Genomic DNA, 23,868 nt, shown 5'->3' on the forward strand with positions numbered 1-23,868 from the left:
CATGAATGTTTGTTGGTGTGTATCTCTTACTATTCTCATAATAAAATAACTAATATGTACATCTTTCCTTTTATAATTAATAATTGTCGTATCTAAACTGAAGTTTTTCGATAATGAAGTAAATGCTGTATGTCACTAGAGCAAATCTTCATTTGCTATCGATCCGTTTGCGTTCTGCATTATTATTGTCTTTTGAATTGATGATTAGGAGTGAGTTTAGTTTCATTCGGTTTGATTTTCGTCAAAATCGAAAACCGAATCAAAATTACTATCGATTTAGTTCGGTACGATTTTGGAATCTGTATTTCGGTTTGGTTTGACTTTAGGTTCGATTTCGGTTTTTTTCATTTACTTTTTAACCTAGAAATTGGAGGGAAAAGGAAAGGAAAATCTAGGGAATATGGCTTTTAACATATTCGGGCTTAAAGTTAGGTTTACTTAACCTTGGATTGAAAGTAGGCTAACAGCCGACTTGGAATCAAGTTTGGCAAATAAATATCCAACATAAATAAATAAATAAATATTAATTTATATTCATTCGGTTTGGTCTTTTTTTTTTAGTTTTAATTTGTTTTTAATCGGTTCTTCTTTTTTTTGTTCCGGTCCAACGATTTTTCAAGCCCATCCCTATTTTGCTAATTGAAAATTTTGATGACAACCTAAAATTGAGTTGGGAGATACAAGGGGTGTGAAATTGGGTGTATTATACAAACGTCAAGTCCCAACCTTGATCACAAAGGCATACATATCTTAACGAGGAGGTATGCCGGTCATATTAAGAAATTGTCGAGTTATATTTTGTTTTGATGAGCAACCTCCTCTTCATTTGCTTTCTTTCTGATGGAAGAAGATAGAGAAGCACAGAAGCACTTTGAGGGGGTTGCTTCTGCTTTTCAGCTTTTGCAATGCACGGGCTTCTGAACAAAAAGCAGTATTCATGATTGGACTATTTGAGAGAAATGTGAAGCAACGTTATTCATCACGCATTTACTTGAATAACCTCACATTATTTCACACTTTCGGAATCAGCTTTATTTCACTCCATCATATAATAATATTATATTTTGCACAACGGAAAAATTGCTCATCTGTGGAAAGTTCAGGCCTTCCAATCGTGAAAACAACCTATTTGCAAATGAAAAGTAAGGTTGCGTAAGATGGATGTTCTTGCCCCCCCGGGACGACTATCGCAAAGTAAGAAGCCTTATTGGCTTGGAGTTGCCCTTATACTTGTATTGCATATATGCAATTCGATATAAAATATAACACAAAGTTATGGTGGGTGGTAATAGGAGAGGTTGTTGTAGCGATATATCTGCATCTTCTTATAGCACTCATTACGTGATTAGGTACGTGAATAGATTGGTATGTAAGAATCTCTTGGATCGCTGATACAACTGTCAACCTAAAGAATCCATAGGTGGTGGCTTGTTCCTCTTGAAAGCTACATAATCTTGCCCTTCTTACTTATGTAAGCGATGGGAGAGGACATGTGAAGGTAGCTGGGATTAGGTGGGAGTTGGATAAACCTAAAGTACAGAGAGAGAGAGAGAGAGAGAGAGAGAGAGAGAGAGAGAGAGAGAGAGCTAGCAGTCAACACTAAAGTTACAACAATGTATGACACTTTAACCAAAAGAAAAAGAAAACCCATTTGACTCATTTGTTGTCTCTTCTTCTTGTTCTCTAGAGTTTTGGTTGCTGCCAAAAGCTTTCAACCCATGTTACCACCTCTTTTCCCACGCTGGAGGTCAAACTCAACCCAATTTTTCTATTCTCTATACGTGAGACGTTACAGTGGTGATATTACTGATTAATTACGCATTGACACATATTTTGAAGTTTTTATATAACAATGAAGAGAAACTTTGGATGGGGCGTAACGTGGTCGGACATGTTTAACAAGTCACCAAGAAGTTATCACGTCGACACAAATGAGTTTGAATTAATCATAATGTTGAGGGTTATTAAAAAATTTCTTCTAAAAATATTTAATTAACTTGAAATACAGTTACCGTTAGATTTCACTAACATCAAAATCCTTTATTTTGTGAGAAGAGAAAAACATGCTCTTGGTTTGGGAATTGGATTCTGTGAAGCTTGTGCAACAAGAATGTGCTATTAATTATTTTTGTTTTTTATTTTGGGAGGGAATTAGGGGATAAAGAAATAATAATTCATATTTGCAGAAAGTGGGGCATAAATGTTGAATATTTAACATTTGCTAATTATTGCAATTAAGGAAGGGTTGTGCTGCATAATTACGCTTCTTTCCCAATTAGGAAATATTAAATTGCAATGTTTGCTTATGTCTCCAAAGTAGGGGCCCTCTTTGTTTTATGTCACTTACAACATTTATGCCCCACTAATTATTATTTATATTACAACTTAATGCAGATTAGGAGCCCTCTTTGTTTGCTTTTCCTCTTTCTTTTATGTCTGCAATGATGGTTTATGTGAGTTTGATTCTCATAGATGAGAATTGGACCTTTTACTTTTGACATCGATTTTTGTCTTTCACAATGAAATTACTTAGATTTTATTTTCTGCTTGTTTTTTTTTTTCTCGTGTAGAAGTGGCTCCAATTGAAGATAAAATGAGAGAAAATTGATTAATGTGGTTTGAACGTGTGAAACGAAGAACTACAGATGTTTCGGTTAGAAAATGCGACTATGTAACAAAGACTCAGAGCACAAAGGGTTGAGAAAGACATAAAAAGACTTGGAAATTAATTTTCAAAAAAATACATAGAGTATTAGAGTCTAATGAAAGACTTGGCACTCTAGGATTCACACAACCAACCCCATTTAGTGGATAAAATTTTGTTGTTGTTCTTTTTAGCCTCCATGCTGGTTTTGTGAACTTTGACTTTCCCGAGATTACATGTGTCAAATATCCTAATAGATAAGGTGTTAAAATTTTCCCCATGCATCTCGAGTTCGAAATTCTAGTAGCACTCAAAAGTAATCAAACAAAAAAACCAAGAGGAACAAATAGGAATGGTTTGGACGAACAATATAATTACCACGTACAAGGTTATTTATTTAGGAAAACCAACGAAAAATCCAAAAAAACTTTAGTTTTAATGAAAAATGACAAATAAAAATGTAGTGAATAGAACCAGAACAAGGTAAAAATGTGGTTTTTCGTTAAAAGTAAACAGTACCGAGAGTATTTCGTTAAAACTCCCTTCTTTATTTATGTACAAGTGAATTTAGTGAATACAAATCCGATATTAATAATACAATGAGGCCGGCGCTTCTCCACTGCCGGGGAACTCCCATTTAGCAACCTTCCCGTCCCAAGAAGAGCTTACGAGCATCGGGTAATAGGGGTGCCAACTACAGTCCCTCACCGGTGCTTTATGATACTTCAGCGTCGCAACTTGGGCTCCGGTGACCTACACAGATCGATCAAATTACCAGAAGTTCGGACTGAAATCTTCTACCAGAGAGAATAAAACGTACAGCACATACCAAATCATATATATAAACACAACAGTTATGCGATCCCGTGTATATGTACTTCTGACCGGTGCTGCAAATTTTACGTAGATGAAATCTTTCGTTAGTATCAAATAATCGACAGTACTGCGAAATGAGTAAGAAACTTATACCGCGATAAAATTTTAATCAAAGCAGTTGAACATTACATTTGAGCATAAAATACTTGACCAGGATGTGAAAGCAGATGCTAGAGCTCTAGGGAAATTTGAACGAAAAGATTATTACTAACGCTTACCTATATGCCGGAGAAAAGTAGCAGCGAATAAGCGTACGCAAGACTGAATGTCCTCTATACGTAGCTACTGATTGATCAGACGGATGTTTCTTATCTTTTGCCTGGGGTGGGTAGTCCATCCATCTGTAATCCCACTCAGAACTCCTGACCCCTGGAGTGCTGGAACAAATTGAAAATTTGTTATTCTCTTACTGTAGTAAATTAACTGGAAGTTCAAGCGAAGCCCTTCCAAACTATCCTGATCTTGAATGACGAAGTGAAAAGAGATAATATTATGATGTTTGTATAACGGGATTAATATCGTAGTGTTCACTGACCATGATTAAATAGTAGATAAATAAACTTCATATGATTCCAAAAGCACCATGGATAGCTAGGATGTTAACATACCGAGCGGGACTAGAAGACATTTTCCTGATATCCCAAAGTTTAATGGTCTGATCTTTACCATTCGAAATGAAATAACGACCATCTCCTTTGCTGTCAATGAATGCAATACCTTCTAGGTGTCCAGTCAAGACTCCTGCTGGCTTCCTTGTGGCGTTAAAGCAACGTCTATCCCATACCTACACAAAGCTATACCTTATATGAGTTTCTGCATGCATCTCATGTAAGTCAAATAATGACTTCGAAAATTTACCTAACTGAAGAGTATCATCACTCTCAGACGTAGTTATGAACAATGGAAACTCAAAATTAGAAGTCACGGGGATGGCAAATTTACCTTACACAGAGTATCATCACTCCCAGAATAAATAAGATGGCCACCTTCATCGGCAAAGCATACGGTGTTCACATCAGACTGCAAAAGAAAGCACCATCAAATTTCCAGCCTGAAAGATTCCACTCTCATTCAAAGAGCAGTCACCACATTACACTTCAGTATTCTTCAATACGACAAGAAAATAAAAGTAAAAAAAAAAATACGACAATATTAAAGAGTACTGACAATCAATAAACGAAATAAAAGAAACACAAGATAGAATCATAGAAGCGTCCAGAAATTCTTATACCTCGTGCGCTGGAATCCGAAGGGATAGCATATTGGCTTCAAGATCATAAACATATATGGAATCATCGCTACTTCCAGCAACAAGTTCAAGTCCATCTGTTGAGAATTTTATGGAGAAAATACCAAATGAGTACCCTCCGTCATCACCAGAGGAAAAATCCAAACCCTCGTGGATCTCCTGCACAAAAAATCATTCTCTGACTGTCAGCAAACTTACGGCAGAAGCAAAACCAAAATTCCCAGTTTCCTTCATTCTCTAGTCTTGGACATGATAATTCTGCTGGAAGAAAGAACACCATTATCCAATTTATTTCATTATATTTTCCTTTTCTCCAATCCGAAATAAGATGACAAAATGTAAGACAACATCCAATCAAATGGTTATGTGACCGAGTGATTTCTGTAGTATTTATTTATCATTCAAAGTCACTAGCATCTTCACTGAGTTTTTGTAACAAGTAGAAGACAAGAAAATTGTTGAGAATGCACCCTCTAGAAATTTCAAAAAACATAAGAAAGCGCATTTGCATACCGTTATATTTGCACGAGACTCCACTTCAGAAGATCCCACATCAACCATATGAACAATAGGGGACATACTCGCATAAACCTGAAATAGCGGAATCTAAATTTAATAAAGATAAAACTATTGAGAGACATTGATATGTAGACCTCTGGGTGTTTTGAGAGATTATAAATAGTTTCCGATTTCCAAATATTTAGTGCTTGATATGTATATATAGTAGTTTAACATCCTTTTTTGCACCATTATCTCATGAATCTTGACTTCTTGTATCATAATCGAAGGCCAAGGGCCCAATTTTTCATGAAATTAAGATAACAATATACAGGGCCTCACAAGATGGCGTTGATCCGGGGAAAGAGACGTATCAGTGACAGTCCATCGCATACTTTTGGCATGAATGTTCTTCTGGACTTTCCACTCTCTATCCACATTGTATATTTTAATATGGCTATCCTGCAACGAGCATTTGAACAAAAACTAAAATTCAAGCCCATAGCATCATCGACAATCACTACATTTGAAATTTACATAACTCCAAGTTCAAGTAAGTTTCTGCTTCAGAACTGAAGAAACAATGCAACCATCTTACGTTTTCTTTTCAATTGGTTTAATAAACAATCAGATGAACTCGATAAAGAAAGATGTCAGGATGGTCATCCTGTTCTCAATTTGCCAAATTTAGTTTACAGTGCAAGCAATGAACATGTTACCTGAAACCCAGCAATGAAAAGGGATCCATCTGCCGAAAACTGAGAGACATAAGCTCGGCTAGACATTTGGCCGACAGGCCAAGGACCATTGACTGGCAAATATCTACTTAGAACATGGCAACGATCTGCAGAAGAGAACCTGCCTCCTCTTCCCGAATAATTGCCCTCTCGACCAGCCAGCATCCTGACCGTGGAAACGGGCAAGTCCCGCCTTCTAGGTCCAATTTGGGTAAGCCGCTCATTGGGAGCTGACCTCAACTTTGTGAGCTGGGCTACTTCATGCTCTAGATTATGCAATGGTTTGTTGGGTGTTTGACCGTTACCGACTCCATGGACGGCAGCATTTCCAGGATCAAAATGATCAGATTCTAGTGCCAATCTACTGAGTGAATACCCCATCTCATCAAATCACCAACTGCGGCCGCGTCTGCTATAACAACGTTATCATACATCTCAAATCTCATTCATTAAAAAACAGCAAAGGTGTCAATCCTACAAATTTAAGTCATAAAAAACATTACAAGCACTTACAATGTAGTTGAAACTTCAAAACTGCTTCCCAATCATGTCAAAATCCTATTTAAGCCATCAAAAAACAGCAAAAGTAACATAAGAACAACCCAATTGCTAGATTTTCCATTCAGTGAACAATCTATGTCCTAATTATTTTCTATCATGCACCTCAAGCTACTAACTTTTTTCGGTAATTCTACAAATACAAGAACCAGCTCCCAACCCAACAACCTTAAATCCAAGAACACTTTCATCCTCGGACTACAAATTAAACTAAATGGTTTTCGAGAATTAAGAAGTAAGAACCCAATTGCCAGTTCGATCGATCTCTACGCAAAAACTTAAAGAAAATCAAAGGAAGGAGAGAGAATTTCTTGCTTACCTCTTTGGAAAAAGTGATGAACTGGGCACAAAGATGGGGACTTTTTGTTGGATTTTTGGTTAAGCAATGACTTTGGTGGTGGATTAATGGATACTCAGGATTCAGAGTATCAGTATATCACATAACCTATGAATCCATGGAGTTTGTGCAATAAATGGATTAATGGATGGAGACTTTTTTGGAGGTGGGCTTGGTCGATAAGAGTGACAGCAGAATTCACTGCCTCCTCCCCCGCAGAGTCGCTGCTGACGGATTGACGACGTGGCAGCTCGGGGCACTAGTTTTTTTGTTTTGTTTTTTTATTGTCTTCTCTTTTTCTCCTTTTTAACTCCACCGGTTTTACCTATGCAAGTTTATCTATAGAAGAAGATGAGAAGTGTGTCAGGTAGTCAACATCCGGTACTTTGTTCATCATATCGAATCTCTATGATATGAATTTGTGCTAAAATTGGATCGTGACCCGGACGTGACTCAATGTGTGGTTTGAGCATGGTAAAAAGTGAGCAAAGCGTGGATTGGAGATTAGGAAGTACCAAAGAGTAAACTTTTTAGTTATTTTGGATCTATCTTGCAAAAGAACAAAGAATTAGTTAGAAAGCACAACAAAAGAATACAAGATGGATGAATGAAGTGGAAGAATGCATTGGGTGTGTTGTGTATGCAACTTTAGCTCAAGAATTTTTTTTTTTATAGAACCACAATAAGACTAGCAATGTTTTTATGGCACGGAATGTTAAGCTATAAAAAGAAAGACATACAAAAATTAAGTATGGCGGAGATAAGAATGCTTCATTGGATGTGTAAGCACACGAGAAATGATAGAAGATATGAGCTATTTGGAGCTAACAGAACACTTGACGCAAAGCCGAACGCAGTGGCATTCTAGAATTCATACAACTACCGCTACTTAGTGGGATAAGGCTTGGCTGTTGCTATTATTAATTTTTTTTCTTAGTAGAATAAGGTTTGGTTGTTGCTATATTTTTTTCTTAGTAGGATAAGGCTTGGTTGCTATTATTTATTTATTTTTGAACAAATGATATTATGTACTTCAAGGGCGGGGTGGTGGGGAAGTGGGCTAAACCTCACATTGGGTTAGCCATAATAATATGGTTCAAATTCGTCTTTTGCGAAAATCGAACCTAAGACTTTTCACTTACAAATAAAAAGGAATATCACGAAATTGTAGTACTAAGTGGTTGAATGCTATTTTCTCCTTTTTGTGAGACCTTTTGTAGGTTGGAGACGGGCCTTCGTAGCTATGTCATCTTCTAGTATATTATTGGGGTTGGTATTGTCCACACATTTATTTTTAGCTCTCACAAATTGTTTTTTAATTTCCGTCATTTAATTTCTTCAATTCATTCAATTCGACGATCGAAATTTAGAAAGACTGTGTAAAAGATAAAAAAAGTATGAACATATAGCATCATCCTATTTGGGCTTGAACAAGATCGATATTTTTAAACTGTCATATGGGCATGTGATGCTATAATAATTGTGACTACAACGTTGATATATCGAACCCAAAACATGTTATATAAAATACAGACTGTTTGGGTTAAAACTTGAACTTTGGGCTTAGAATGGAGTTGGCCCAAAAAAACAAGGAGAAGCCCGAAGCACAACCCAAGTCCAGAAGGCAGAAAATGCCTTTCCCGACTAGGTGCAGATCATTTGCACCACTTGCTCACCTACCCAAGGGCTAAGTGGTATAGACCAGCCAGCTAATCAGCCCAAAAGTACTTTATGGTGGCAGTACAAGTAAATAGCTGATAAGTCACTATCATTCAAACTGTATTCGGGTAAGATTGTTGCTACAGAAGGCCAAGCCAAGGTGTTTATAAAAGGAGAAAGAGAATTCAGAGTCAAGGACACTCAAACAAACAAATACAAGCACAAACTCTGCTCAAAGCCATATTTGCCTTTAAAACGAAGGTGTAGTCAGCCCAAGCCTTCATCCCTTTCGGGATAAACCTTATTGTAATAGCTCTGCTACCCTGTTCAACTCTTGCTGTAGTATCGATTTCTTTCTGTAAACTCACCTCCCAACCCCTGTTCTAAACTTCCAAAGCTTCTGATAAACCACAAAGATAGGAAGTTGCAAGACGATCAACCTTGCCCGACAAGGTTAAACCTTACCCGACCCTCTTTGTTTTTGTCATTTCATTCATTAGCCTAGCAATATGTTGTATACTACAAGTTGTATCCAAGTTATTTCTAGTAATATGGCTATTAAAAGACTCTCTCTCAGCGCTTGAATCCGATTTGAATATGTCTTCATAGTTCAAGCCAGATCTAAGTTCTAAGCCCTCGGGCATATAAGATTTGATCACTCTCAAAAGTCTTTGGCCTCAAGGCATAAAAAAGAACATGAAGTGGACTTAACCCATCCACGACAAGCTTTGATAACAAGAAGTCCGAAGTTACTTGAGGCGCAAGTAATCGACCTGTCACTTAGTTTTATTTCTGTTATTTATGATTACCATATAACGTTCGAGTACGGGATGAATTATGATGGGAAGCCTCAAGGCCTATTCAAGGCCCCACAAAGGCACCTATTTGGATTCATCCTATTTCTCGGGCGAGAACATTGAGTATAGAAGGAGTTCTGATGGGAAGCCTCAAGGCCTATTCAAGGCCCCACAAATGCACCTATTTGGATTCATTCTGCTCTTTGGGCTCAGGTAATCAGAAGTATGATGGTTATAAGACTCATATAACCAAGAAAAGGAACCTATGTGTTCAAGTACTAAGTTAGTTATTTATGAGAAGCCTCAAGGCCTACACCTAAGGCCCCACAAAGGCACCTGTCAATAACTAACATAGTCTCTCGAATATATATAATTAAAACTCAAACATCCGTTCTACATTTGCCATGCTGAAGATGGCAGTGGCACGCCTGAACACTTAAAAGTTAATCTTGATTGTGAGCCTCAAGGCCTACACCTAAGGCCCCACAAAGGCACATTTCAAAGTTAACTATGTCATTCTCTTTAAGCCTTGCCCAACAGGCTTTGCCCGACAAGCCCGCCAGTAAAGCAGAAGCCCGACAGAAAACATCAACCGGCGTCGACCTCTCGGGAAGCTGTGTGCTCGTTGGCCAGGAAGCATCATCCACGGAAATTCCTGCCACGAACATAGTTTTGGCACGCTCAGTGGGATTTCATTTGTGTGGATCTTGCATGTCCAAGAAGAAAGGCCATAAACTGTGCAGAAAGAATACGAAGGACGGTTCTTCTCAACTTTTGCTACCAATGACAGATCACTCAGGAAATCCTTCTTCCTTCCCCATCAAGAAAGATGGTCCTAGAAAACCCATTTTCATCCGGGAAGTCGGAATGGAAATGAACTAATGAGGAATTACAGGCTACCATGATACAAGTATTGAGAAGTATGGAAAAAATCTCTTTGGAGACCAAGGGGGAAGTCAGTAGACTGTGTACTTTAACAGGGAATTTACAGAGGAGGCTGGATCTGGAGTTTTCCACTCCAAAAGGCGCTCAAGAGAGTGGGATGAGCCAGGTTACCATCAGAAGTAAGCCAGTCATTCCCCTATTTCCACTATTAGAAGAAGAAACGGATAGGGGAAAGAAGAAAGCAGTTCCTGAAGGAAGTCAACCCGTGATAGAGTCAGTCTTGGGGAAAGAGTTTCCTAGCTTCCCATTATTATCCTTTAATAACAGGAAGCAAGGCCAGCAAGAAAGGACAATGTATGGGATGCCCATAATAACAGGAGATTCCAGCAAAAAAGAAAGCTCCGCAACGTCGGACAAACCTCTTCCTTATAGCCCACCCCCATTGGCTCATAAGGGAGGGGGAACCAACTGGAGAAAGCCTGAATCAAAGAAAGAAACATTCACAGGCAATAACTGAAGCCCGAAGAACAAGTCTGCTCTTCTCTTCTAGAATAATACGGCTACTCAACAACTAATGGATGAGTTGGCTGAATTGAGGAGGGCAGTGGTTCAAAATGCTCAACCACGAGCCCGCCTGGGGTTCAGGATTACTTATCAAAAGCCTTATCCTGAATACATTGATGAACAGAATCCATTTCCTCTCAATTTCAAGATGCCCGCATTCCCATCATTCACAGGTGAAGATAGCAGTGTGTCATCCAGAGATCACATTTTCAAATTCTCTAATCACTATGTGGCATATGAAGACAACCCAAACTACAAGTTAAGGTTGTTTGGGAATTCGTTGGCAGGACTTACATCCCAGTGGTATTCTCTATTACCCCCTAACTCTATTGTCAACTGGGGGCAGATGAAGATGGCTTTCCATGAACAATTTTACAGAATAGAACCAGAAATGACTATTAATGATCTAGTTGAGGTCAAACAATACGAGCATGAGTCCACATAAGACTTCATGATGAGGTTCAGGAAGACAAGGATGAGGTGTCAATTCCCTGTTAACCAAGCTCAGCTCATATCAATCGCTCAAAGGGCTCTGAGATTACCTTTGAGGAAAAGATTTTATGACACACAATTTAACGATCTACAGGAATTAGTCATTGCTGCCACAAAATATGAAAGGCTATTGCTAGAAGAACAGCAAATGAAGCATACTTCCAAAACTCATCCCTTCTACAAAAAAAAAGCTGCAATTCATCATGTGGAGGTAGGAGAAATTGGACCAGAGCAGGAGGATGACCATGACAGAGAGGAAATCGAGGTGTGTGCTGCTAAGATGACTATGCCTTTCAAACCATTGACGGTGAAAGGATTAGTTCAACCCATCAAGGACCAGAAGATTGTGATGAACGATGGAGGCTTTGTTCCAATGAAACCTCCCAAGTACCAGAGCTATTCGTTCGATCTGGTCAAAGCACCTGAGATTTATGAAGAGCTGGTGAAGGCAAGAGTAATTGTGCCCGACAGTACGAAAAAGATGCCCAAATCAGAAGAGCTGAGGGGAAAGAAGTATTGCAAGTTACACTATACCTTCAACCATTCTATAACTAATTGTGTCCAGTTCAGAGACTGGATACAAGACCTTATAGTGAAAGGAAAGTTGTTAATTGACAAGCCACAAGCTAGTATGATGGTTGATACCAATCCTTTCCCGGAAGCTCCTATCAACGCGATTCATCTAGTTTAGATGAAGAAGCCAGTGTCATCAATTGTTACGACAAAAGGGAAAGATGGATCTCAGGTCATCACAACACCCTCGCTCAAATAAAGAGGAAAGTAAACAAGGGGGCAAAGAGTTGCCCGAAAGAAGTTCAGACAAGGGCCAGAAGCGAAGCAAGCAAAAGACCAAGTACATGTTCATTCCACTCAAAGAGGGATTACAAGTAATCCTAGTCTAATAATTTTACATCTTCACTCAGGGTGATTATTCGGGAGTGATATGTCTGCATGATTGTAAAAATCCTACTAGGTTCGACTAGAACGGTGTGGCTATTTGCAAGCTGAGATTTAGAATGCTCTAACTCCAAGTTTGTCTTCTTCACTTCTTCGATTTGATTTTCGAGGGTGTCAAGAAGAGTTGCTTGCTCAGCCTTGAGAACAACCAGTTATTCCTCTAGTTTTTGGATTTCAGAAGTCACCACCCCAATTTTTTCTTTCGTTAATAACCCATCATTCATCAACTTGTCTACCTGAGCAGAAGAACTTGATTCCTTCTCCTGGAAACATCTTACACGATTGGCTTGTCTTTCTGCTCTTTTATGTTGGTCCCGAAGAGCCCTCAAATTCTCAAAGAAAGAGAGAAAAGAATCATGTTGGGTTTTTGACAGCTGGCCCGCTTTGAAAAGTTCACTCGTAACCTTTTCCAGATCATACAGAGCCTTAAGGCTAAATGAAGCAGAGAAATCCTTCATTGCCCATTCTTGGAAAACTCACTTTTGCTCTGGAAAACCTGAAGGTGAATAATGCTTCGAAGATTTCAGCCTTGTCTCGAGCTGCCCAAATTTTTCAAATAGTTCGGGCAACTTAGCAGTTTTTGAAAATGGAGAAGCATGAGGGGGATTTCGCACTTCAGTTTCCTCTAATGAAGTAGCACCTACTGATGAGGCAGTTTTTAGCTCTCCGGCTTTCTCTATTCCAGGATGAACAATCCCGGCACTCCCAATAATTAAATGAGGTCGGGGGAGCTTTGGCTTACGAACCAAGCGAGGATGAGAGGTTTCTTCAATAACTTACTGCAAAGACCAAAAGAAGATCAAATTGTTAAATATATAGTTTGAAGTGAAAGGAACTTTTGGGAGGAAGAAATATACCTGACTAAGCCTTGGAGTCTCACAAGGAAGAGTACCAATTCCTGGTTGAGGAGAAGACTCCCTACCACTGACAGGGGAAGAAGAAACTGCGCCTGAACCTTCACCAATACCCTGGAAGTACCCAGGAAGGGCAGCAATTGTTAGTAAGCATATGGTAAGAGAAGAACATGAAGAAAATATCTCCTTACCAGAGTTCGACCCTGAGGAGATGAATGAGGTTCATCAAGGGTAACTGTCGGGCAGGCAAACACCTGCAGAGTAGTTGCTTCTGAAGTCACAGGAATCTCAGGGACTATGGGTTCGTCACTTGTTGCCACTGATGGATGTTGTATTGAAGAAGGCTGAGGAAGAGGTAAACCAAAGTTAATATCGAAACAATGTACGGGAAATCACTGTAAGGATGGTTACTCACCAAATTACTGTCCTCGTCCACAAAGTGCAACATTACTCATGTGGATGGATCAAATTGAGAAGATGGAGTTGCCTTCAAGACAAAAGAAGAACCTTGACTAGGCAAGGGGGTAGATACCCCGACCTGGATAAAGTCAGAAGAAGAAAAAGATCAGGCATTACACCCAGAAATTATAAAAGTTAACCTAAGGTTTAAGAAGAAAGGGAGTGTACCTCCGAAGGATTAACCCGAGGGGGGAGAGAGGTTTGTTTCTTGGGCAAGTGGTGAAGAGACCTCGGGCAGATGAAGCTTTTCGTTTCTTGCAACCTGACTCAAGTAACCATGCTCAGGGTTTTTGTGAAAACAGGAAAGACTATGTAGACATGAAAGTAGACCGTACCTCAAGTTCTTTAAGGGGTGAGGTTTCGCAATTTTTCAACCTTTTTATACATTTCAGCTCCTAAGGGTTCATCCTTGGAAGCGATGGTTGGTTTCTTTGATGCTTGAGGTCATGTGTTCAAGAAAAACATAGGTAACTAGATAAAGAAGAAATGTGGCAACCTAACAAAAAAGGAACACAACTCACTTGAAGATTTTTGCTTCTTTTTGCCCGCCTCAGCAACTGGAGCAGGAGGATCTGGAAACTTGAGATTTTGGACGGTTCTGGTTCTCTTACTCTTTCTAGTAGGGGTAGGAATTCGTCGTTTGGTCTTGGGTGGGGATGCAGGATCAGAATCTGAGTTCTCAATCACAACTGATTTCCTTCGCTTAGACACTTAGATGGTGGCTTCAGGCACTTCTTTTTCAGCTCCTAAATCTTTTGAAACATCCCCACCTTCTCCAGCTTCCCGCCTTTCAGCCTTTGCTGCAGCTCCGTGAAGAACTGTTGCATCAGCTGAGTCATCCTTGGACTCAGTAGGTACTGATTCAACATCCACTTTGGCTGCAGGATTAAGTAGGGAAAAAGTTAAAAGGGTTTAAGAGAAGGGTTATGGAATCAAGATAAGAAGAAGAAATACCTATCAGAAGAACCCGATTCTTCTCTTGAATAATCTCCTTCCAATTTTCAAGTTCACCCGAACTGGGGTATGATTTAAGAGAAAGTTGACCGAACAGGCGATCATGAGTCTCTCTCAAGTCTCCTCCATATTTCTTGGTCCATTTGTCTTCCCACCAAGAAGAGAAGAGTGAAGTGCATTCAAAATTAAGGATGACGGACTTTCGGGCAGCCTGACTCATGACTTCAAGACTGTGTCGGGCAACTCTAAAGGTCGTCTCAGAGGGAGATACTAAGCGAAAAGAAGTGTCACAATGAACAGAGTCAAAAAATGGGATAGGGATGGTTTGCCTAAAGCCTAATTGCCTGCCGCAAAAGTTAGGGTGATACACCTCCAACCCTCGATCGTATCGATTACCCCGAACTCCCCAGGCCATGTCTCTCGATTGAATGCAACTAATAAATTTTTCCCTACAAAAGGAGGTGGCATCTTCTCCAGGAGCATCTGAAAAGGCCTGGTCGGAGAACCAAGGATATCTTCTCAAGACTAACACACCCCATTCCAGGTCTGATCGAGTCTTACAAACCTTGAAGAAATAAAAGGAGGCAAAGGTGGAGTGATCAGTAGGAGCAGCTTCAGCTAGAATTCGGGCAGGGGCCATACTTTCTGGGAACTCTAAGTTGGCAGCCCGAAACTCTGAAAATTACCATTGGAGCCATGTTTGTATCATCCATATGGGTCCATTCAGGTTAGTCTCAAATGGCTCGCCCTGAGTCATTTCGAAGAGAAGATGGTAAATATGAGAAAGAATGAATGAACCTGTTGCTACATTATCGAAGTTATGAAGAGCTTCCACCAAGGGGATCCATTCAACCTTCACCCCTTTAGATTTATTGGGGAAGATGTGTTTATTGAGCCAGTATAAGAGGAAATACATGTGCTCTTGATCTCTATCAGCACGGGGAGAACCTGCTCCAAAATTTTCTTTTACAAAATGGATGAATCCCTTGAACGAGGTCCCGTAACTCTTGAAGGTTGCAGAGTTATATTCCAGGGAGAGGAAGGATGTGGATGAACCTGAGCTTTCAGCAATTGAGGGGAGAGCTTAGTCTTGAGTAATGTCTACTATCATGCCCGACGGCCTTAGCCCGAAGACTTGAGCCATATCTAGAATAGTCGGAGACATGGGACCCATGCGAAAGTTAAAAGTATTTGTGCCCGAATTCCAGAAAAGAAAAGAGGAAGCAAGCGGTTCGAGCTTAGGAATAATGGTGGGTTTTTAGAGCATTATCAACTCGTAAATACCATTATTCATCCATTTCTTCTTGAAAATTGGCTCTAGTTCATCAATCCATTGAGCCCAAGCTGGATCATTCATTAATGGAAAGCCTCAGCGATATGACGACCACTTAGATGAGGAAATGCCCGACCTAGCCAAATGGGGATTAGGAGAAAACTAGTTATCCTTGGGCATATTATCCTCCATCACTGCAGGGACCCGAGAAATCCACGCAGGACCCAACGACTGTACTCCATGTGCTTCAAAGAAAAGCTCAGAATACAAACCTGCTCGAGGGCGATGCAGGCCGTTGAGTAAACGGCGCAAAGTGGCGATGCCTTCGCCAGATTCGTATGATAGTTGGATTTGGCTGGATCCTGAAGCCATTTGATGAAGTTTGGAAATAAAACAACAAGGAAGAAACGACTGGAAGGTTAGGAAGTTTTCGATTACAAAGATAAGAAGAATGCAGGAGATTCGGAAATGATGGGATTAACCGAAGAAAGACGGTGATTGCTTTTGAAAAATGTGCAAATCCCGAGAACGAAAGCCGTGCGTATTAATAGAGACCTATTCAATCAATATTGGTGCCTGGAATTCCAATCTAAATATTGATTGAAGGGGGCACTGTTTGGGTTAAAACTTGAACTTTGGGCTTAGAAGGGAGTTGGCCCAAAAAGAGAAGGAGAAGCCCGAAGCATAGCCCAAGTCCAGAAGGCAGAAAAGGCCTTTCCCGACTAGGTGCAGATCATTTGCACCACTTGCTCACCTACCCAAGGGCCAAGTGGTATAGACCAGCCAGCTAATCAGCCCAAAAGTACTTTATGGTGGCAGTACAAGTAAATAGCTGATGAGTCATTATCCTTCAAACTGCATTCGGGCAAGATTGTTGCTACATGAGGCCAAGCCAAGGTGTCTATAAAAGGAGAAAGAGAAGTCAGAGTCAAGGACACTCAAACAAACAAATACAAGCACAAACTCTGCTCAAAACCAGATTTGCCTTTAAAACGAAGCTGTAGTAAGCTCAAACCTTCATCCCTTTCGGGATAAACCTTATTGTAATAGCTCTGCTACCCTGTTCAACTCTTGTTGTAGTATCGATTTCTTTCTGTAAACTCACCTTTCAACCCCTGTTCTAAACTTCCAAAGCTTCTGATAAACCACAAAGATAGGACGTTGCAAGACGATCAGCCTTGCCCGACAAGGTTAAACCTTGCCCGACCCTCTTTGTTTTTGTCTTTTCATTCATTAGCCTAGCAATATGTTGTATACTACAAGTTGTATCCAAGTTATTTCTAGTAATATGGCTATTAAAAGACTCTCTCTCAGCGCTTGAATCCGATTTGAATATGTCTTCACAGTTCAAGCCAGATCTAAGTTCTAAGCCCTCGGGCATATAAGATTTGATCACTCTAAAAAGTCCTTGGCCTCAAGGCATAAAAAAGAACCTGATGTGGACTTAACCCATCCACGACAAGCTTTGATAACAAGAAGTCCGAAGTTACTTGAGGCGCAAGTAATCGACCTGTCACTTAGTTTTATTTCTGTTATATTATGATTACCATATAACGTTCGAGTACGGGATGAATTCTGATGGGAAGCCTCAAGGCCTATTCAAGGCCCCACAAAGGCACCTATTCGAATTCATCCTATTTCTCGGGCGAGAACATTGAGTATAGAAGGAGTTCTGATGGGAAGCCTCAAGGCCTATTCAAGGCCCCACAAAGGCACCTATTTGGATTCATTCTGCTCTTTGGACTCAGGTAATCAGAAGTATGATGGTTATAAGACTCATATAACCAAGAAAAGGAACCTATGTGTTCGAGTACTAAGTTAGTTATTTATGAGAAGCCTCAAGGCCTACACCTAAGGCCCCACAAAGGCACATGTCAATAACTAACATAGTCTCTCGAATATATATAATTAAAACTCAAACATCCGTTCTACATTTGTCATGCTGAAGATGGCAGTGGCACGACTGAACACTTAAAAGTTAATCTTGATTGTGAGCCTCAAGGCCTACACCTAAGGCCCCACAAAGGCACCTTTCAAAGTTAACTCTGTCCTTCTCGTTCAGCCTTGCCCGACAAGCCTTGCCCGAAAAGCCCGCCAGTAAAGCAGAAGCCCGACAGAAAACATCAACCGGCGCCGACCTCTTGGGAAGCTGTGTGCTCGTCGGCCATGAAGCATCCCCTACGGAAATTCCTACCACGAACACAGACTTTAAAATGAAAGTTAGCTAGTCTAATAAAAATTTATCGTTTGACAACTCTAATATTACTCGTATAAAAAATAAAAAATAAAAATCCAAGCATTGGTGGAGAAGAAGATCAGACAGAGAGAAAAACCCTTGGTAAAACCCATAACACGCGCACAACGGTCACCGCTCACAACACCAACCAATGAAGCGAGTTTGGAAGCTATCCGACGCCGCCCAATCTGAGCTCCTCTCCCGTCACAGATCCTCCGCTGCCGCCGCCGCCTCCAAAACCCTACAACACCCCCCCTACGCTTTCACCCTCACCAACTCCCCAAGTTACAGATTAACCCGCGACGTCAATGCTCAGACCCACTCCTCCTCCGCCGCCGCCCCGTCTTCTTCTTCTCCGCTCATCTCCATGTCGAGCATCATTGACTTGTTCAGAGACAAGCCCTCGCCGCAAGACCTGAGGGCCAGGGAGGATCTGGCCCGGACGGCGTCGGAGTTGAGGGACGAATTGGTTCAGAATATTGGGGATTCTGAGAAGATTGTTAGGGTTTTGGAAGAGAAGGGATGCTCCTCCCTGTGGGAATGGAAGGACGGATTGGGTGTCGTTGAGCTTCTGAATCAGCTGCGTTCGTGGCCTCAATTGGCTCTGGAGGTAATTTCTCATATAAAAGTTTGAGACTTCAGATTTAAAGTTTGAAGCTTTTCAGTTTTAGTATGACTTTTCGATTACTTAACTCGTAAATTAGTGTTCGTGGCCTCAATTGTATGTACAATTATGCAGCATGAAAGTCCACTAAATGGCCATTGTTATGCATTTGTTAACTCTGTGTCTGTTTCTATATGGGTCCATTTTCTGCTCAAAGTAGGAGTTTTCGACGGATAACATATTACATTTTCAGTTTGCCATTCACAATGTGTACACTTTTGTTGCACTAACTTGGAATCAGATTTTATGAAATGCAAGACCGGTCTATTCCCATTAGGGTTTGTGGCGTTAATAATCGAGTTTTAAGACTATTAAAAGACGGGAATACAATGGATTGGTTTGGTTTACGTGAGATATGCTTGCGTCTGTTGAAAATATGGTTAATCTTTACCGTGCTTTGCCCATGTTAATCTCAGGTAAAATCTCTTTGGAAATGTTGCAGTTTAACTATCTATTTTCTTTTCATCTGTTTTTTGCTTATGTTATAGGTTTTTGAGTGGAGAAGACGGCAGGTTGCTAGTAGCACTTCTATGAGTGCAGAGGAATATGCCAAGGCTATTATAATAGCTGGTAAAGCTAAGAATGTAGAACTTGCCCTTGAGTTATTTACTGAGGCTATAAACAAGCGGATCAAGACAACTTCTATTTATAATGCACTGATGAGTGCCTATATGTTCAATGGTCATACTGCTAAATGTCAGTCTTTGTTTCGGGACCTCAAGAAGGAACCAGATTGCTGTCCTACTATTGTAACGTACAACATTCTTATTTCTGTATTTGGTCGTTTGATGCTGGTTGACCATATGGAGGCAACAGTCCGGGGTTTAAAGGATTTAGGTTTGTCGCCTAATTTAAGCACATACAATCATTTGATTGCTGGATATGTAACAGCTTGGATGTGGAATAGTATGGAAAAAACTTTCCAAAAGATGAAGGAGGGCCCTGTTAGTCCCGATATTAGCACCCACTTGCTAATGCTTCGAGGGTATGCTCATTCAGGTAATTTGGCAAAGATGGAGGAAACATATGAGTTGGTAAAACATCACGTAGATGATAAGGAAATGCCATTGATAAGAGCTATGATATGTGCATATTGCAAGAGTTCTGTGACAGACAAAGTGGAAAAGATTCACAAACTAATGAAACTTATACCAGAAAATGAATATAGACCTTGGTTGAATGTGAATCTGATTAAAGTTTATGCTCAAGAGAATTGCTTGGAGGCGATGGAGAAGTCAATAAATGAGGCATTTGAGCGTAAAACTGCTGTACATACTGCAGGTGTGATGCGATGTATAATTTCAAGTTATTTCCGATGCAATGAAGTTGACAGACTTGAAAGTTTTGTGAAGCGTGCAGAATTTGCTAGGTGGAGAACTTGCAGGTCCCTATATCATTGTCAGTTGGTCATGTATGCAGCACAAAACCGCTTAAAGGAAATGGAGAATGTGCTTATTCAGATGGAGAATTTAAACATGCCCTGTACCAAAAAGACATTCGTGATACTGTACAGAGCCTACTTAATGTGTGGTCAAAGATATAAGGTGGCACAAATACGAGGATTAATGTGGAAGCATGGATATGAAATGCCTTTTGATTCATTGTTATCATGATTCTCCACATCACTTTGGTAGAGCTTTTTGGATGGCAGAAATTGCGTAAACCTTTCAGAGAGTTTTGCGAATGGTTCATCAAATTCATAAGACACAGCAGGGGTTCAACATTATTCACAGGTACACATCTTCACTCGGATATTCGCTTGTTGGTATCGACTCCTTTTCTCTTTAGTCAGTAGTTTCCTGATTTTTTGTTGCATGTACACGCTTATCTGCTCTGAATGATTGCACACTATTTCCTGTTAATATGACTGTTAGAATCCTACGGTTCTCTATTATTTTCAATGTCCTCTTTTTTTCTCCTTCCCTTTCTAAGATGCTAGGTGACTGGGCGTTCTTATCTCATCATCTGGATGAGTGCCACACTGGATTCATTCAAAACAATAAATCAGCCAAACAAGGTTTTCTTTGTAAATAATTATTCATCCCCCCACCCATCGAACTGACCAATAAGTTATATTGATGGCATCCTATGATCATTGAAAGGAAGAAATCACGGAGCACATGCTTCAGGTTGCCACTTGAGAAGTCGAAGTGCGATCTGATTGAAATAATTTGTGCTGACGCATCTTGATTGGTAATGCAATAATTTCTTCTGTATATAAGTCAGCAATCTGTAGAATCAGTTAGTTGTGGTTGAATGATTTATGGCCTATCTATCATTGGTTGAATTGAACTTCATTAGAAACTAAATTTCTCTCTGATTCATTGATAATTATGCGTGGATGTTGAGATTAACTATTGATTTTATGATGGCATATCACTGCATTGGATGAATTTGGATTCATTGGAATTCAAGAATTACTTTTTAGATGCACATTTCGTGAACAGTGTGATGTGCTGACCTTGGTAACCCATGTTCCGTTGATCGTGGAACAAGTATTCTTTAAGTGCGAGCGCCTATGTAGTCAGTGGTCTTGCCAAGAGATCACTCCTAGATGTGGTGTGTATAGTATACCCGCAGCTAAACCCGAACCAATATTTCTCAAGCCAGTAATGCATGCGATGCCAACGAAGGAACAAAGTGTAGATACTGTTAGTGAAGTCTATTAGAGCAAAGTGTATGCCGTAGTTACATGACTGGCCCTCGTGCAACTGCCTCTAAAAGAGGAAATTTAATCCGTCTGCATATTTCTTTAGACGCTCGTAACTTCTTTAACTGCTTTTGAAACTTCTGTTATTTCAGTCTGTCATATCAGTTTATATTTGATTGGTTTTGTATATGCATACAATTGATCGACCGTGCTGGGTTGCAGAATCTGTACATTATTTCATGGACCAAGTGTACCGAAGCGCTGAATGCCTATGGAAATCCAAATAAGTCTCACCAAGACCTCTAAAGTTTCAAAGAGGGTTGCTGCCTGTCTTCCATCAGAAAGTTCCGGTATTTGTGCCTCAATTTACTGATGTATTTTAAAAAGGGATGTGCTATCCACACATTTCATTTTACTTCTCACACACCCCTTGATAATTTCTGTCTTGATAATTTTTGTCTGTTGATCTTCTTCAATTCATCCGATCCGATGGTCGAAAATTAAATAGGTGTGTGAGAAGGAAAATGGGGTGTGTGGATATCACTCCTTTAAAAATTACGTTGACAGTGAAGAGTTAGTCCTTGCCTTGTTTGAAAGGCTGTAGGCTAGGGATAGGTTTGGTTTCAATCGGTTCGGATTTTTGACAAAATTGATAACCAAACCAAAATTGTTGTTTGGTTCGGTTCGGTTTTCTTCCATTTTTTCGGTTCGGTTTGACTTCACACACATGAAACTCCATACGTTTCCTTGGATCATATTGCAACGGATGAGCATTCCTATCAATTATAATTGTTAATCCGTCATCTGTCGTTTCATATATAAAGTATTGTGGTTTCCCTTGTGTAAGTAAAACTAATGAAAAGTCCAAAAAAAAAATATTAGTTTTAATGAAAAAAGACAGACAAAGGTATAGCGAATAGTACGGTAGTACCAAGGAAAAGTAAAAATGTGATTTTTCGTTAAAAGTGAATAGTATCATGAGTGTTTCGTTAAAATTCCCTTACATTTTTATGGGTTCAATCTCTCTTTATTTCCTTTTAGCTTTTCGTGAATTACAAATCTCCAAAGATTTATTCTTATCATGAAAATTGAATTCATTCCTCATTCGAATGTATTGATTTTAATCTTGCCCTCTCTTTGTTATGATGTATGTTTGTAGAAAACTCTTTTTTGTATGAATGTTTCAGAATTACATAGAACGTTATCTTCGTCTACATCTTGGAACGATCTTTGACATTTAATACAGTTGAAACGATCACTAACATGTAATAAAGTTGGAGCGAGATTATGCATATACATTAAAATAACACGTATAATTTAGGGATGGTTTGTATTGTTGTGCTGTGAGAATAAGCTCATTTTTGCTACTTCACGTTTTCAGCTTTTTTTTTCACTCAAAATTGTGAAAATAAGCTGTTTTTAAGTGTTTACCAAACACATTTTTGAGCTTAGCTTTTTTTTTTATACCCATTTTTTATAAAAGGACATCAGTACTAAATCAGTACTTAGAATTGACCCAGTGTTGCATTCTTACTTTCAAAAAAAAAGCAAAAGATCTAAATAAATATGTAACCAACCCTAAAAATAAATCTAAATAAAGAAGTTGTTTGGTATAGTGATACAACAGTATCTTCATAGACATTCAAAAAAATTAAAGGAAAACTAACGAAAAGTCCAAAAAAAACTTTAGTTTTAATGAAAAATGACAAATAAAGGTGTAGTGAACAATACCATGAAAAGGTAAAAATGTGGTGTTTCATTAAAACTCTCAAAATTAAATCAATTACTAACATTAATATAGTTGGAACGATCATTGCCATTCAATAAAGTTGGAGCAAAACAACGCCAAATACATAAAATCAAAACGTACAAATTTAGAAATGAACCAATTTTGAAAGAAAAGTGAAGGGTCTAAATAAAGAAGTTCTTGGCATGGTGATACCGTGATACAGCGTATTCACCAACATCCAAGAACATTAGAACGACCATTCATATTCAATATAGTTGAAACGATCACTGGCATCCAATAAAGTTAGAATGATTATTGACAATAACATTTTAAAACCAACCCAATATTTCATTTGCCTTTTCAAACACAAGTGGAAAATCTAAATGATGAACTTACTTGGCAATTGACATGGTGATACGGTACTATCTTCATCGAAATCCGAAAACACTGAAAGAATAATTGACATTCAATAAAGTAATACCTACCACTAATATTCAATAAAGTTGGAACGAACTCACGCTAACACATAACAACAATACACACAAATCAAGAAACGACCCACTCACTCATTTTCCCTTTGAAAGAAGTGAAAGATCTAAAACAAGGAACTTGCTTGAGATGGTGCCTTTTATTCCATAATGGGTGAAAGGTTGAAACTAGACCTAACCAATTAATGTACTCCTAAATCTAATTATTGGGAAAACCTTTTTCTTAATCATTCAACCAACAAAATTAAACGTAAAAAATTAAAGAAAAATAAACCTCCAAAATTTTCCACATAAGACAAAAACGAGAT

General features: G+C 39.2%; 3 protein-coding genes across 7 annotated transcripts; 2 read left to right on the forward strand and 1 right to left on the reverse strand.

Annotated features, from left to right (window-relative positions):
- Positions 1 to 3,171: 3,171 nt before the first annotated feature.
- On the reverse strand, positions 3,172 to 7,174 carry LOC103408095 (LEC14B protein-like). 4 transcript variants are annotated; one of them, XM_008346961.4, is made up of 11 exons: positions 6,882 to 7,174; positions 6,518 to 6,562; positions 5,987 to 6,413; positions 5,610 to 5,729; positions 5,283 to 5,360; positions 4,752 to 4,928; positions 4,463 to 4,540; positions 4,129 to 4,304; positions 3,739 to 3,897; positions 3,474 to 3,534; positions 3,172 to 3,397 (listed from the first exon to the last, which is right to left on the reverse strand). In XM_008346961.4, the coding sequence occupies exons 3-11, from the start codon at positions 6,383 to 6,385 to the stop codon at positions 3,233 to 3,235; spliced, it is 1,413 nt and encodes a 470-aa protein (XP_008345183.3). In that variant the 5' UTR covers positions 6,386 to 6,413; positions 6,518 to 6,562; positions 6,882 to 7,174; the 3' UTR covers positions 3,172 to 3,232. The 4 variants fall into 4 exon arrangements, with proteins under 4 accessions (XP_008345183.3, XP_008345184.3, XP_017180408.3 ...); XM_008346962.4 differs by having other exon boundaries at positions 5,987 to 6,416; positions 6,882 to 7,139; XM_017324919.3 differs by lacking the exon at positions 6,518 to 6,562 and having other exon boundaries at positions 6,882 to 7,122.
- A 3,640-nt stretch (positions 7,175 to 10,814) lies between these two features.
- On the forward strand, positions 10,815 to 11,987 carry LOC139194857 (uncharacterized). Its single transcript, XM_070819783.1, has 2 exons — positions 10,815 to 11,219; positions 11,391 to 11,987. The coding sequence occupies exons 1-2, from the start codon at positions 10,815 to 10,817 to the stop codon at positions 11,985 to 11,987; spliced, it is 1,002 nt and encodes a 333-aa protein (XP_070675884.1).
- Positions 11,988 to 18,056: 6,069 nt separating this feature from the next.
- LOC103432476 (pentatricopeptide repeat-containing protein At2g30780) lies at positions 18,057 to 22,146 on the forward strand. Of its 2 annotated transcripts, none has more exons than XM_008370677.4 (3): positions 18,057 to 18,639; positions 19,182 to 20,426; positions 21,566 to 22,146. In XM_008370677.4, exons 1-2 carry the CDS (start codon positions 18,181 to 18,183, stop codon positions 20,304 to 20,306), a joined length of 1,584 nt encoding a protein of 527 aa, XP_008368899.3. In that variant the 5' UTR covers positions 18,057 to 18,180; the 3' UTR covers positions 20,307 to 20,426; positions 21,566 to 22,146. The 2 variants fall into 2 exon arrangements, with proteins under 2 accessions (XP_008368899.3, XP_070675535.1); XM_070819434.1 differs by having other exon boundaries at positions 18,078 to 18,639; positions 19,182 to 20,886.
- The last annotated feature ends 1,722 nt before the right edge of the window (positions 22,147 to 23,868 follow it).

This window comes from Malus domestica, chromosome 03, assembly GCF_042453785.1.
Source record: "Malus domestica chromosome 03, GDT2T_hap1".
Classification (NCBI taxonomy): Eukaryota; Viridiplantae; Streptophyta; class Magnoliopsida; order Rosales; family Rosaceae; genus Malus; species Malus domestica.

What these genes read in the sequence shown, in the direction of transcription:
- LOC103432476 (XM_008370677.4), top strand. Translation starts at nt 18,181, where the DNA reads ATGAAGCGAGTTTGGAAGCTATCCGACGCCGCCCAATCTGAGCTCCTC. An exon ending in GGCCTCAATTGGCTCTGGAG is followed by an intron (nt 18,640 to 19,181) that starts GTAATTTCTCAT and finishes CTTATGTTATAG; the next exon opens with GTTTTTGAGTGGAGAAGACG.
- LOC103408095 (XM_008346961.4), bottom strand. Translation starts at nt 6,385, where the DNA reads ATGGGGTATTCACTCAGTAGATTGGCACTAGAATCTGATCATTTTGAT. An exon ending in TTCGGATTCCAGCGCACGAG is followed by an intron (nt 4,541 to 4,751) that starts GTATAAGAATTT and finishes TTTCTTTTGCAG; the next exon opens with TCTGATGTGAACACCGTATG. An exon ending in GTGTTTATATATATGATTTG is followed by an intron (nt 3,398 to 3,473) that starts GTATGTGCTGTA and finishes CGATCTGTGTAG; the next exon opens with GTCACCGGAGCCCAAGTTGC.
- LOC139194857 (XM_070819783.1), top strand. Translation starts at nt 10,815, where the DNA reads ATGGATGAGTTGGCTGAATTGAGGAGGGCAGTGGTTCAAAATGCTCAA. An exon ending in CTATTAATGATCTAGTTGAG is followed by an intron (nt 11,220 to 11,390) that starts GTCAAACAATAC and finishes AACGATCTACAG; the next exon opens with GAATTAGTCATTGCTGCCAC.